Below are 15,055 nucleotides of genomic sequence, written 5' to 3'. Positions count from 1 at the left end.
CAGAGTCGTCCACGACTGGACCTAATGGTCAGGGGTCCCTGTAGCTTTTATAGAAAATGTCAGGGTGTGTTGTGACTACTCTTGAGTAACAACCATCCACATGCTAGTCTTTCAGACGTTTTTATTGGTGCACATTATTTACAGTGTAACGGATTGCTCATTTCATGTCTACCCGCTCGAGTCAGATTCCTGCACTACCCCCTTCTACGTTCGGGACCAGCATAAAAGCCTCGGAACTGAGAAGCGCCTCCCTTTCCTCCTCCTCCGCAATTCCGGCGTCTGGGGGACTGGTCTTCTGTCTGACCTATTCCTGTCCACTCTTTCCGCCTCCCTCTCTTCCTGCCTAGGGAGCAGGGGCTCTTTGATGTTGTCAGAGCCCTGGCACTCCCTTCTCCGTTTCCTGACTCACCCCTTCAGACCCCTCGCTCTCATGACTGCTGGGAGACGGGCTGCTTCTGATGAGGGGGAAGGGTTCTCTATAATCCCTCTATAATCCCTTACAGAAAACAATATAGAGTTTATGCAGTACAGTATGGTAATATTTCACTGAACATTCTTTGGTCATCCTTAAGAAAAATGCACAATATTTTTTCTTGCAAATTGGGTCCTCCCTGCAAGAGAGGGCACGTGTTGTGGTGTGTCCCAGCAGACCAGGTCTAGGTGTTGGGGCGGGACAATTGGAGCAGCCACAACACCCTATTGGTGGTCCATCTGACGGGATGCAATTGGGCTGAGGGCTTGCCAATCAAAGAGTCAGATGGACCAGTATTTAAGTGCTGCACTCACTGTAGAGATCCTCCTTCTCCAGTTGAATTGCATTGGAACACGACCTTCGTCTCCATTGCTAACCTGAGAGGGAATTGTGATCCTTTGGAGAGCTGTTTACGGTGAATCGTTCTAATTTCTGTTACCTTGTTTTTTCCGTTTTGATTTGTTTTGGTTTCTTAGCATTCCCACTTTTCTTCATTTCAGCCTTCATCCTCCCCTGCTATTCATCCCCCCGCTCCCCATTCATTTTATTTCTTCCCTTTCTTTTCTCCTCCCCCTTCCCTCTCCGGAGCTTCGTTTTGAGTCCGGGAGGGATAGGAACCCGCTTTTAAACTTACCACTTGCTTATTTGCCTCTTCACTAGAGCGTGGACGGGAAAGTTCCCTCTTCAATTTTAAAGTGATCAGGAGGTTTTAAGTTAAGCGGGTTATTTAAAGCTCCCTTTTGCTGAAGCAATTTCTCCCTGTAAATAAGCAGGGCTTGATTTGGGCTTCTAACGCTGCGAGCAGCGATTGCTGCTTGTGTGCCTAAATTTGGAGCGTTGCTCTGTTTGGATCGTCGGTCCTGCGGGGATCCCCCCCCTCGTCGGGCATAGTGCCAACGGGGGACTTGTGGAGACGTAGTTGTTCCCCAGATGCCACCAAGAGGGCCAAGAGGCACATCAGAGTGCAGTGGCCAAGATGGTCTTGAGTCTCTTCTGGAGTGCAATGGCTGAGATGGTCCTGAGTCACTTCTGGGGTGCAGTGGCCAAGGTGGTCCCGAGTCGCTTCTGGGGTGCAGGGGCCAAGATGGTCCTGAGTCGCTTCTGGGGTGCAGGGGCCAAGATGGTCCTGAGTCGCTTCTGGGGTGCAGGGGCCAAGATGGTCCTGAGTCGCTTCTGGGGTGCAGTGGCCAAGATGGTCCTGAGTCACTTCTGGAGTGCAGTGGCCAAGATGGTCCTGAGTCACTTCTGGAGTGCAGTGGCCTAGATGGTCCTGAGTCACTTCTGGAGTGCAGTAGCCAAGATGGCCCTGAGTCGCTTCTGGGGTGCAGTGGCCAAGATGGCCCTGAGTCGCTTCTGGGGTGCAGTGGCCAAGATGGTCCTGAGTCGCTTCTGGTAGCTAGTCGAACCAGAGCCTATGCAACCACTCACTTGATTTGTAATCAATAAAGTTGTGGCCTAAATTCTGCCAAAAACCAAACCAAAAATATGAGTCATGTATGAATTTATTTCTAGGCCTGGGATAGAGGGTCTCCACACGCAAATCCCATGCCTATAGGTTTCATAGGGAAATAAAGGAAGCTTATTTCGTGGAACTCAACCAATGCCAACACTAAAAACAACAACATACAATTTACTTTGGAAGCAGGACTAAGTGCACTTAGTTGGAAAATGTCCATAACATCCAGTACTTAGGATCACAGCCTACTGAGCAGTTAGAATTCATAAAATACCATTGTTACCCTTTAGACTGATGCTTTGGACTCATGTTTCTATTAAAAACAATTACTTCTGAATAATGAAAAATTCTGCCTCCGCCTTCAGAAGATGGACAGTTGTTTTGTGATTGTAAGAGCGCCTTCTGTTCCTATCAGCACTTTGAACACACACTCCAATGCCAAAGTTGGTGAAGTGAGAGAGATGAAAGGGGGCAGTGATGATGAGAGGGGAGGCACCAAGCAGAGTTCTCACAAGAGACTCAGCAGCACAACATCTGATCATTAATGTCCATCAAACATTTTGGCTCTCATTCAGCTCACATAAGAGAATGGTGTATTGGGAACAAGAAGGAGGCTGCTGTGCTGACCCAGGAAAAAAGCCAAGGTGTCTGATTTAGGTTTCAGAGGCTGTCCTCCCATTCTCCGTTACAGTAAGAATGATATGCTATGCTAGAGCTGTGGAGTGCTTCATGAGTATGCAGATCTAGCTAGCCCTGTTAAGTATGCAGCTTGTACAGCATTATAATTTGGCTAGCTAAATAATTTAAAAACCTATTCCACAAAAATAGCTTTAATTTTCTAGAAACCTGACATTTTGGCTTTGGCTATAGTTTCTGTAAATGCAATGTCAAAATAACATAATATTTTGAAAACAATCAATATGCTAGGTAAAATCGTATCCATGAATTAATAGTGGTCCACTGTAAGATGTACTTTGACTCTTTGAACTGATTTCCAACTCTGAGATAATTTCAGCAAAGGCCACACTCTGCAGGCCATGGGCCCATTGAAAATCAACACACCCACATGAGTAATTGTGATAGGGTTTGGACTGATTGCCCACTAGACCATAGGTCTGAAAACAGAATTGCTAATTTGAGCGCAACTTGAAGAGGAAAAGCAACAGCTGGGTGCAGCATAAGTGCCATCTCCTTGCCCCCCCCAACTTGATGCATACCCCACAAGCCAAGTGCCTCTCCTTGCTCTCTGCTTGGAGGTTCCTTGAAGGTTGCACGAGTGTTAACAGCTGCAATACAGCTGCCAATTCCTAGAGCGGAAGGGAAGGTCAATGAGAGGGGAGGTTTCTGTTTCCCTGCTTCCTAGCTGTTTCCTCTGTTACTGGAGAAGAGAAATGTAAGTGAAATCAGAGAAGTCAGGGAGCCCAGGCTAAGGAGCACAGAGCCACCAGCTCTTTTATGGAACACCAACAGCCTGAGAGAAGTGTTGGAACAGCCTCACACCCACCAAGGGTAGGAAAAATAGGGAAGCCCAGGCTCCATCAGATAATATTTTGTGTCACTATTTCCTTTGCAGGAAAGGTGGTATATATATGCAATGAATAAATAACAGATTAAGGAGGCCAGGGCAGCAGATGGGGTGGGATGGGGTGGAGATAAGGTGAGGGAGAGGGGAGATTCAGTACCTCCCTTCTACATGCACCTTCAACTCTTGAAATATGACACACTGCTCCTTTCTTTATATACAGACAGCGCAGGCATATGAAAAGAAATATTGGGAACCCCTGTTGGTGGGCACCCCTAAACAAGGATATGTGATTCAGAGCTCTGTCATTGTGATATCACGCATCACTGTCAGCATTTGCAAAAGGATCCTCAGTCATCTGTGAGGGTTTTTTTTCATTGCAATGGTTTTAAAAAACATGTATATTGGGGGATATTTTCCACAAATACATAAGGCATACAGAAGTTTATCCACTATGAACATTATAAATAACTCAGAGCCCTATTAACAATGCAGCACAACAAAAGCAGTTAAGATTAATAGTTACTCACAAGTTTGCTGGGAAGAATTAACACTCACACAAGTACTTCAAATGCAGCCAGTGAATCAAAAACATTTCAATGCAGGAATATGCAGCTGTCCCATATGGGGGTCAAACATGCAACCTTTGTATTATCAGTACCATACTCTAATCAACTGAGCTATCCATTTAAATGGTTTTAAGGTTTTTAATGCTGTTTTTAATAGGGTTACTTATTAAACTGGTTTTTAATATTTATATTTATTGCATGTTTTCAATGGTATCTGTTTAATTTATGCTGTGAACTCCCTTGGGCCCTGAAAGAGTTCCATTTGGATGGTATGCTATAGCTACAGTTGCATAGGGGCTTTTAATATATGTTTCTTCGCAGAACCAACCGGAACTGGTTTTTCCCCCTGGATGCTTTACAACTTTACCTTTGACAACAAAGTAGTTTTTGCTCACAGAGTAAAAACATGGAGTCTTCCATGTTCAGACTCCCCAGAATTGCAGTTTCCTGGCTATTTTCTCTTAATAAGGTATGCTACCGCTTCTGCAAATGCAAACAGTTAATTAACGTTTACTTCCTGCTTTTCTTTATGAAAACCTCAAGGCAAAGAAAATGTAAATAAAAGGAAATAGAGCTCCTTTGAAAGACAAGAACCATATCCCTTGGGCACAGACAATCTACTGACTTGAGCTGTCATCATAATTTATTGGGTCCTGTTTAAATGTACAGATGATACAAACAGCAGAATTCTGTTGCACGGCTTCTGTTGCAGAAAGCATTGACTTAGCTCTGCGGCTGGCAATAGTTCAATTAGTACATAACTGGCCATGTCCAATGGAGATTTTTAAAAATAGGTGTAAATGTTTAGACCAGTCCTTATATCTTGATAAAAGCATTGTGGGCGCCAACACAAACTGGCTGCCATGGGAACAACAACAGAAGAAGTGATGGCACTCCACACTAGAGAGTACGCTCACAAAAAACATGGTGGCTATTAGGCACAAATTGGCAGCCATGGGACATGGAAAAGGAAGAACATAAAAGTAAAAGAAAAGAATAATCCACAATTTCCCTTGGGATCTTTCCCAAAACACCATCAAATCAAAGTCTCCATGGATGGACCTATAAAAATCACAGATCCAGAATTAGACAGCAGAAAAAGCCTCAAGGCACACAATTTTTGTTTCAGTCGGCTCAGCTCCTCTCAAGAGCACCAAGGGAGGTCTTGCTGGACACCCATTGAGGACACTGAGATTAGACAGCAATGTGCTGCGAATCAAGGGCTCTCCTGCCTCCTAATAGTGGTGGTGAAAAATTTCTAGTCGTGAATGGTGGGGGTGGGGGTGTGGCAGTGGCTCACCTCAGGCAGCACCAGGTCTTGCACCAGCCCAAGTGCAAGATCTGGAATGAAATGTGTTGGTTCCTTCTCAGATCTGCTATATATAAAGAATGAGTAATGAAGTAACAATGAGTGAATAATAAAACAATGGATGCATTAATATATCCATGCATTAATGCTTCATCCAAAATGCATCATTTCTGGAAAGATTTCTAAAGTTCAGGATGGAATGAGCAGTTAAAGGGCTGAAGCTGAGAAGGTCTGAGTTATTGCCTGAAAGGGAGATTACCTAAGGACCTAATGGACAACACAAGGAATTTAATTATGGAAGGCAGGTGGAATATACATCTATGAAATAAATACAATACATATATTTTTAGTTGTGGACAATAGTTCAAGTGATGGAGGTTATTATGTATCATTTGGTGTTTGTTAAGATTTGTGATGATTTTAGCATACACACTTTGACAAAGCTCTGTGAAGTATTCGGAGATGATTCTCTGTTTGTATGTAGTTGTTTTATCTTTGTTTTAAATAAGATTAAGAGAAAAAAAGCAGTTGATCAATTGATGAGTATGGAGATGGAGATAAGTTTAAAATCTGAATTTACAGTGCAGTCCTGTGCAAGGGGTAAATGTGCCCAGAATTGCCGTCTAAACCGCAAACCCACTTATACACATTTACCTAGGAGCTATTGAACTCAGTTTGGCTTGCTTCTGGGTATTCATGTGTAATAGTGTGTCAATACTGTATGAGTTTAATTTTTAATATACAAATAAATTATACAAAAATAATATTTTTAGAAAACACTGCTCCTGCCTCCTTTTACAATCCAAGTATTACAATCCAGCTGGCAGAATTTAAAGGAACATGAAGCCCAATTCATATTGCATGGCTTTCCAAAGATACAGTAAAAAGGGAGTTGGATTAGTCAGTTTAAGCTAGAAGGAACACAAAGAGAAGTGCTTACTTGGCCAGAAAAGGAATTGAAAAGATAAAGCTTTAAGAGACTTGCATTCCAAGACCACGCAGAGTTAGTTGTGCCTTAGCCCACTGGTTTCAACAGGAATAGCAAACGCCTCGATAAATATGTGTTGGGATATGTACTTTAGCATTATAGATTATGTTTGGCTGGGTGAGGTATGTGGAACTGGGAACCTCCAGATGTTGTTGGACTAAGTATTCAAACATCCCTGTATACTGGCAACGTTGGCTGTGGTTGACTGGAGATAAGAGTCTTTCAACATCTTGAGGGCCAAAAGTTCCCACCACATTTCTTTTATATGATAAATATGTTGAATGTTAAATTGTAAAATCATATATATATATATATATATATATATATATATATATATATATATATATATGTCATCATCCTGACCAGCACTTTACCCAGCGAGAGAGAAAGCAGCGGGTCAGGTGGGGGGAATGAGGAGTGAAGCGGAATGGAGGAGGGACAGCTCAGCGATGTATCAGAGCCCCTGCACTGCCCTAGCCAACAAGTGGAAGAGGGAGCACAACCGCTTTCGGCACCCGAATTGAGGCGCGCACCCAAACACAGGTTTAGGGGGCGGCCTTTCGGGGTCCCCAAGTTATTATGCTGGCCCCGGAGCAGAAGGATGCCATTGCCGGATTCTGTGAGTGACTAGGAGGTCATGTTTTCTGCCATCTCTGCACTGTGAATAGTATGCACCATAAAACCCTTAAAGACAGAACGGACTGGAGCGTCTTTACTTGGAAGTAGCTGCAACAATCCCCTGATAATATATATAAAGTTCCCCACCACTGGCTTAAGTAATGAACTTCCAAAGTAACAATTCCAATTGCTGTAGAGTCATGAAGAAAAATGGTACCTGTTGAATCTTTGCCTGAAATGCAGATTTCTAAAAGCATAGGATTGGTCCCCCCCAAAAAACCACAGGATTCTCAAAATTTAAAAACTTAACTAACTTGCTTTCTGCTCTTTTGAACAGAAGGTACGATGATTTCAGATTGCTGCAACAAAGGGAGCTTGCAATCTCTGTGCCTTTAAAATATAAACATGATGTTGAAATTCAGCAAGTTAATCACTTCCCAATCATGGTTACTCCATTCATTTGAGTTTGCAAGTGTATGAATAGAGAGCATTATTGTTTTGAAACACTACAATGAAAGGGAGCCCCCAGCCCTGCCAGTTTTATCTGAGATTTTATATCCATTTGTTTTTACTTCCATCCTTCATGCCCCACATGTAAGCCCTTTCAAGCACTACGCACATGAATAGGTCGCCATAGAATTACTGAGGTGCAGGGCTGTGACCCTGGCATCAAGTATGCCCTGCTCTGCCCCAGGGATAGCCACATATAGGCACAGATGTCTATGGGAAGGGGGTCTATGTGTGAGTGACTGCTTGCGTGTAGCCTTCAACACTATGAGAATTTCTGATTACAGAGTCCCAGCCATGAGGAAGCCTTTATACAAGCAGCTACCAGTACTCATGTAAAGCTTCCCTTAAAATGTTCATGACAACGTTCAAAGTTCATAGCATGCGTTAACGGGATCTGGCCCATTAGGTCAGCTAATTCCCCAGAAACCAACAAAATAGACATATACAGTCTCTTAGGCACCTCAAGCTCTTTACAAGTCAGTTTGAACAAACTGAGGAAGCTTAAGACATCCATGGGTGGTTTATATACAGGGAATAATCAGATATTAAAATCTCTGAGGGACAACTCACGAGTTGCACGTCTTGGGGCCTCGCCACATGGCTCCCCCTCGTAATACTCCTGAGCAGAATGGTAGATCAGTGCTTGGGTCTCCAGACGCCTTGCCTCTTCCTCATAGACATGCAGGGTCCTGGGACGCCGTAGATAGTTGTCTTCCTCTTATTGGTGAGGCGGCCTCCTAGGTTCCCAGTAACCCTCCGGTGAACAGACTCTGGGTGGGCTGGTCAGCCAATGGAACTCAGGTCCGCAACTTTCTCTGGGATAATGCGCCGGCTCTCTGTAGCCACTCACAGGGACTCCACAGCCTTCCCTCGGGCGTCTAGGCAGCTCCCTGTAGGCATATTCCTCCCGGCTAACAGGTCGGGCTTCAGCAGCATGACGGCGTCGCTCTCAACCCGCAGAAAACTCCAAGGGCCCCTCCGGTGCCCATTCTCTATGAGGCGACTGTCCCATCTCTCTCAGACTCACCCCCGGCCCAGAGTTTACGATGTAGGCTCCCCTCGGGTAGCTGGAAGTAACTCTGGCCTCCTCAGCAGTAAGGTGTCGGAAACGCCTCTGCACCCGCTCCTCAGCCTTCACTTGCAACCCTCTCAGTTGGTGAAGACTTGTAACTTCCCCCTCCTCATCCGAGAACAGGGGGGAGGAGGCACCTTTCGAACCAGCTCTGGCCGGCACCTCCGTCAAACAGGAGTGGAGACTGGAATGCTCCGTTGGTCCCCACTGGTCAACAGTCAACAGTGTCTGTGTGGGGTCTATGCCTTCTGCCATTCCTGACTAACTAATTTCTTAACAAACACCTGTAACCTCAAAAGAAATATGTGCACACTCACAAATGTAGCTTTGCTCGGAGGAGTTCAATCCCACTGCTGCCACCATGTTAGGATCCGGCACTCCCTGCCCCTCACACCTTGTCCTTCTCTATCCAGACTGGAACTGTGTGAGCGGGATGGGAATACAGACCCGTGTACAAAACACAGAAACCAAGCAGGTAGTTTTGCCACCACTTCCTCATGCCATAAGTGACCATAGGGCAGGAGCCAATGAAGTCCACTCCCACCTTTACCAGGTGCACTTAGCACTGCGTACTTTATCGTACCACAGATACGATAGGGTAGGTGACTAAGCAGCTTAGGAACTGAGTTTAGCTTTCCCCTCAGCAAAGCCCCAAAGAACAGAAAAGCAGAAATCCTTTTCCAGGATTTATTATAAAATCAAGACAGTTTAAAACAATGCACATTTCCTTAAAAAGTTACAAACATAAAATAAGAACGGTATTTAGTATTTCTATCTACCGGTAAGTTCATACAAACCATTAGCACTTCAGGAGCACAGCAAGAAGTCACAAGAAGTCAGAAGCTGGTTTCAAAGTGGTAAAGTGCCCTCAGGCACCTCACCCTGGCAAACAGCATGATGTGATGTTGCTCTGGCAAAGTTGCAAGTTGCAAATTGCAATTTTAAATCTCAAAGCCAGGTGTCTTTATACACATTTACACCGAGGGGTTTTTTGATCGATAGCCAATCCTCATTGGGCTCCAGTTTAAAGTTACCAATAGGAATATGGGTGAATCATAACTCATGGTCCACACACATAATAGACTTCGAAATAATGGAGGGAAACTCCCTATTTTTCCCCATGTCCGATTGACATATACCAGGCACCCAAGATGGAGAGGTGGAGATCTTTCCTAACCCATTCCACATCCTCCCAATTACCCCAGGTCTCTCCTTTCAGTGGTAATCAGACAACAGCTCTGGCCTTTTTACAGCCTAGGCAATTAAATCACCCTCTTAGAGACAGGATTGGGGGGGGGGGGAGAAGACGTCATTTTAAGAGGCCAGCTTGCTTTCCTAAAAAACATGGAGTTTCTTCCCTTCCCACAATGCTACATGGGAATATGAACCAGAGTTTAATATTTGGTGTTCTTAATTACACAACACATGCTGCCATGCATGCTGGGTCTTTCAGAATTAAAGGAAATGTGCTGAGAGACACTCAGGCCTACAGTGGTGCTTGAACAAGAGGCATCAGACCTTCTTTCCTCCAAGATGATTCGGCCAGAGGAACATGGAGGACCCAATCTCTGACAGGCAAGCTGCCAAATATTTTTAATTGCAGGTACTTCTCCTAACATTGGATTATTTTGAACAAGGTCACTCTAATTTCCTATGATGCCAAGCTGCCTGGGCATGCTCAGAGGCCTCTACCGTGTTTCTCCGAAAATAAGACACCGTCTTATATTTATTTTTCCTCAAAAAAACACACCATGGCTTTTTTTTTCAGGGGATGTCTTATTTTTCCCCCTCCTCCTCCTGCCACAGCCGGCATTGCTGCTGCGCCTATCACTATGTCTTATTTTCGGGGAATGGCTTATATTCCTTGAATGCTTAAAAATCCTGTGACGGCTTATTTTATGGCTACGTCTTATTTTCGGAGAAACAGGGTAGTTTCTGGAATGCTGACTATGTAATCAGTGTGCAATTCATTTGTACTTCATAACGTCTGGATTTCTCAGTAATTAGCTGAGGGAAATTATGGAACAGAACCAATGGATTCCTCCTACCCCTGGTTTCAGCAAAACCTGGTACCATAAAATGTACCACATTATCTATTTTTCATTATCCTTTTAAATATAAAAAAAGCTTACTATATTACTTTATTTTTCTTCTTTTCCAAATGCACAAATAGAGGATGTGTGTGTACAAACATACCGTTCTGACGCCATTCTCAAAGGCCTGGCGCGTTAAAGAAGCAGGTCCATCAACTGTCTTCCCATCATCATCGGGACCCCAGCTAGCACTGTAGATGTGTATGTGCTGGGGATTGAGGCTAAGTGATTTTGCTTCTACCATGTCTGTAACATCACCATCTAGCATCCGTACTCCTTGAAAAGAAAAATGGCAAATTGTATGACAATGGACATATTGAAGCACATTGGGGTTTTTTTTGGGGGGGGGAATGGCTGGTGTTTTTAACTGACTCAAACATACTTTCGGCCAAAAAGCTTTGTTATTGTTTGTATTTCATGTTCTGCTTGACAATGTGTTTTTCATTTTATTAATAAACAAAATAAACCAAAGATAAATTGCATTTGAGCATTTTAATGCTCAAATGAAGTCTTTGGATTACTTGTTTTCATCGGATCAAATCTATTTAATGTTTTTTAAATGGCCATTTTCAAACAAAACATATTTTTTTAAAAAAAATAAAAAAGGGTTTTTCCGGAAAGTAATGGTGTGGAAACAAATTATAATACATTTTTAATTGGCCTCAGTTCACGATGAACATGCCAATCATCCATCTGAAAGGAAGGATAAGTGGAGAGGGAAGCCAGCACACTGCTAGCTAAAGAGACTGTTCAAAGGGGGGGGGGAGCTGATGAGTCCTGAATCACCAGAATGCCTTCTGCTGAAATCTCCCTGCTAATATGGAAGGTGATCTCCTGTTGCTGGCAGTGTCTACAGCACATCCCACTAGGTAACTACTGTTCATAGCTGCCAAGTCTCCCGTTTTCCCCAGGAAATCCCCGTTTTCCCAGCTGTTCCTAGCTGAAAAAATGGATTTTTTTGTTTCCCCCCGGTTTATTCTGACTTTTGATGCTGCTTTGCCCAGTTCCAAAATGGCTGCCGTGCGACTTCTGACACGGCGGCCATTTTGGAACTGGGCAAAGCAGTATCAAAAATCACTTCTGAGCATGCTCCGCCCAGTTCCAAAATGGCGGCAGCGCTACTTCCGGTCTGCTATTTCCGCCCGGTCCCTTATTTCTCTGATTTGGCAGGTATGACTACTGTTACCTCCACCATTTCACCCCACTGCCATTCAAATCCCACCTGGAGAGCTAAACCAGGAAGTTATGATTGTGGAATTATTTCTCTGTGGCAGAACCTGGAAAAGCTCTCTTCACGGTGACACAAATGGCATATTCTCAATCTCAGCAGGGCACACTCAGGCCTTGGCACAAAGACCATTGTTAGTGGTGAAAGAAGCAGGGAGAGTAGTGGCAGTGAGAAGTGGGCCCATTTAGTTCCTTCTCACGGTGTGAGGTTTTGTTTCCTCTTATGTACATGCATCTTATGTATGTGTACACAGGGCTAGGTCCAGATTTTCTATTTCTCTCTCCTCTCATTTTCATTTCATATTGGTGCCCTGCTTTCCCTTGCAAAACGAAGCCCAAAGCAACTAACAACAACATACTAAAGCAAATGTGATGAATATCAAAATGTGAAAAATTCTATAACAATAAAAATTTACAAGATTTTTTTTTGGGGGGGGAGAGGTGCTCTCTGCAATGTCTCCCCATGACCTGCCTCACTGTCACCAAGGTGATGCTGGAGTTTCCTCCTCTTCCTCCACCAGACAGAGGGCAGGCAGTGCCCCTGACCCCGTTGTTTGCTCCTGCCACTCACCCTCCACACCCTAGGCAGGTGGGTGATGATGACTGATGCCAGGAGGCACCCCAGCAGCTGCCCCCAGAGGAAGGGAGAAAGCAAGTGAACAGCACTTAGCTACCGTTGCTGCTCACTAAGACTGGAGCAGCAGCTACCACTTGTTTCCTTACCCTCCATCTATGGACAGACATTACTGTTCACTTGCCTGCTTGGGAAGGCTAGTTAATATCACCAGCTGCTAGCTGTAGTATAGGCGACACTGTTGGTGGCATGGCACAGTACAGGGGAGAGAAAGCAAGAAGGGTGGAACCAATCCTTTCAAGCAGCCCAAGGCTAGGAGGCTGCCCCACAATGCCAACTCCTGACACCAGCCTTGCGTGTATGCAAGTGTGAGGATGTTTGTTCTGTTTGCTGTGTGTTTCCTTTCCTTTCATGTATCTGTGTCTATTGTTCACAGATCCTATCCATGTTTACTCAGAAGTAAGTCCCACTATGTTCAATCCTAACTATGTCCACTCAGAAGTAAATTCAACTGAGCTCAATGGGACTTATTCCCAGTTATGTGGGTTTAGGATTGCAGCATTTGGGTCATAAAAGTGACACAGGTTTGTAAACTGAGAGGGGTTTTTATTGTGTAGTATAGCTGATCTATTTTAAACTTACAAATTCTTCTCCCAGTACTGCACTACAACCATAAAGGCATCATATGTTTTCAGTGCAATTAACATTTGTAAGAAATGCAAAGAACCGCTAACAGATCTTCAGGTTTTAATATTTAGCTTGATTCATTCTTGAAGCAAAGATAAATATAAGGTGAATTCCACTGAGGCCCTTATTTGAGTGGTGTCACCTGCTGTAGTGTGTTCACAAAAAGAAGTGGCCTATGGTGTGGTATGTTTTGCTTGTATTGCATTACATTGTGTTGTTGTTATTCTATGCCACCCTGGGATATGTGTGGATTGCCAGTTTAGAATAGTGTTAGACATATATATTTACTATATGGGAAGGTTTTTTAACCATATGGTTTCTTGACCTTATTTATTATTATTATTATTGCTACTACTATTTATTAAACTTGTTAGTCACTTGCTACACAAAAGGTTTCCAAAAAACTAACCACATATTTAACCACCTATTTCTTCTTCCATGCCTCCCCCTTGCCCTCCAAAAAGGGATGTGGAGAAGACTCTCAGTTGAAGATTCATCAGGAAAGGCATTCCATGTTTATTAACAAACACATGGCTCTTCGCAGCCTTTTTATTACACTCTGTGTAATGTCTTCACTCCATAGCAAAACTAGTCAGTAACCAAGGATAAACTAACAGCAACCAATAATTCAAGAACAGACCTCTCTGTATTGCTGCAATTTAGCATACACTTCAGAAATGGGCACCTTCTCCACATTTATATATACCCACAGAATTCCAGTTTCTTTGTCTTTGAGACATTTATTTATTTACTAAATGTATCCCTTGCCTTTTTATCTATAGAGGGGATGTAAGACTGCTCACAATTCTTAAAATATAATACAATAGATCACATAAGAGTAATTACTATATCGAAGGCATAAGATAAAGCACCAGCAGAAGAAGTGCCAGACCATCCAGCCAGTATCTGGGTCATAAAAAAGGTAAAGGGACCCCTGACCATTAGGTCCAGTCATGACCAACTCTGGGGTTGCACGCTCATCTCGCATTATTGGCCGAGGGAGCCGGTGTATAGCTTCCAGGTCATGTGGCCAGCATGACAAAGCCGCTTCTGGCAAACCAGAGCAGCACATGGAAACGCCGTTTACCTTCCCGCTGTAGCGGTTCCTATTTATCTACTTGCATTTTGACGTGCTTTCGAACTGCTAGGTTGGCAGGAGCTGGGACCAAGCAACGGGAGCTCACCCCGTCACGGGAGCTCACCCCGTCACAGGCATTCGAACCGCCGACCTTCTGATCAGCAAGCCCTAGGCTCAGTGGTTTAACCACAGCGCCACCTGGGTCATAGGCGTTGCTTAAACAGACCTGACACTTAAAAGCAGGCAGGGAAGGAGATACACAGTCCAAAGGCTGTGTAGGTGTCTCTTCCAAAAAGGCTTTTCCCTCTGGACTTCAGACAGTGATGGGACACACCCTAGGAACTCAGCTGGCAGGTGGAGGACGGCATTTGACACTGGAGATATTGCACACTGCCAGGATATTATTTACATAGAGAAGCAGACGGGGAGGCTTGGAGAACCATACCTGAATCCCTTTTATTTCTTATATAAAACGTGCCTTCATTCAAAGAATGGCATCATATTTGGATCTAATATGACCTGAGGATTCTCAATATTATTTTCTAAAATGCAGTTTCTATTATTCTGTCAGAGCAGATTCAACTTAAACCAGACAGCATCCCATGTCTTGACAACCTGCAGTAAGCGTAGCTATTTTCTCATTTAATAAGTATGTTTCTATTTATAAACCAAATTAGCATCTTCTAATTATGAAACATAACAGCTTTGTTCCCATCTTTGCTATGAATTAGCTTGAGTGTTTATTCAGTTCTTAACCCAAGCCTGGCTATTCAATTGAAAAAGCCCCCCCCCCCCCATTGATTTGAAACAAAACTGCTCATGCTTTGCGAGATCACACTTGTCCAAATACTGATCTTACTGTGAAATTTACTTTATGAAA

General features: G+C 43.7%; 1 protein-coding gene across 4 annotated transcripts in view; it reads right to left on the bottom strand.

Annotated features, from left to right (window-relative positions):
- Positions 1-15,055, bottom strand: part of PCSK5 (proprotein convertase subtilisin/kexin type 5) — a 226,986-nt gene that overhangs the window by 126,696 nt on the left and 85,235 nt on the right. For all 4 annotated transcript variants that reach the window (XM_035099987.3, XM_060280059.2, XM_035099988.3 and 1 more), the window contains exon 7: positions 10,713-10,885. In XM_035099987.3, the coding sequence (XP_034955878.1) occupies positions 10,713-10,885 (173 nt within the window). The remainder of the gene's footprint in view (positions 1-10,712; positions 10,886-15,055) is intronic.

This window comes from Zootoca vivipara, chromosome 10 (genome assembly GCF_965207765.1).
Source record: "Zootoca vivipara chromosome 10, rZooViv2.hap1.1, whole genome shotgun sequence".
Lineage (NCBI taxonomy): Eukaryota > Metazoa > Chordata > Lepidosauria > Squamata > Lacertidae > Zootoca > Zootoca vivipara.
Note: the sequence above shows the minus strand (reverse complement) of the source record. Positions and strands in the feature narration are given on the sequence as shown.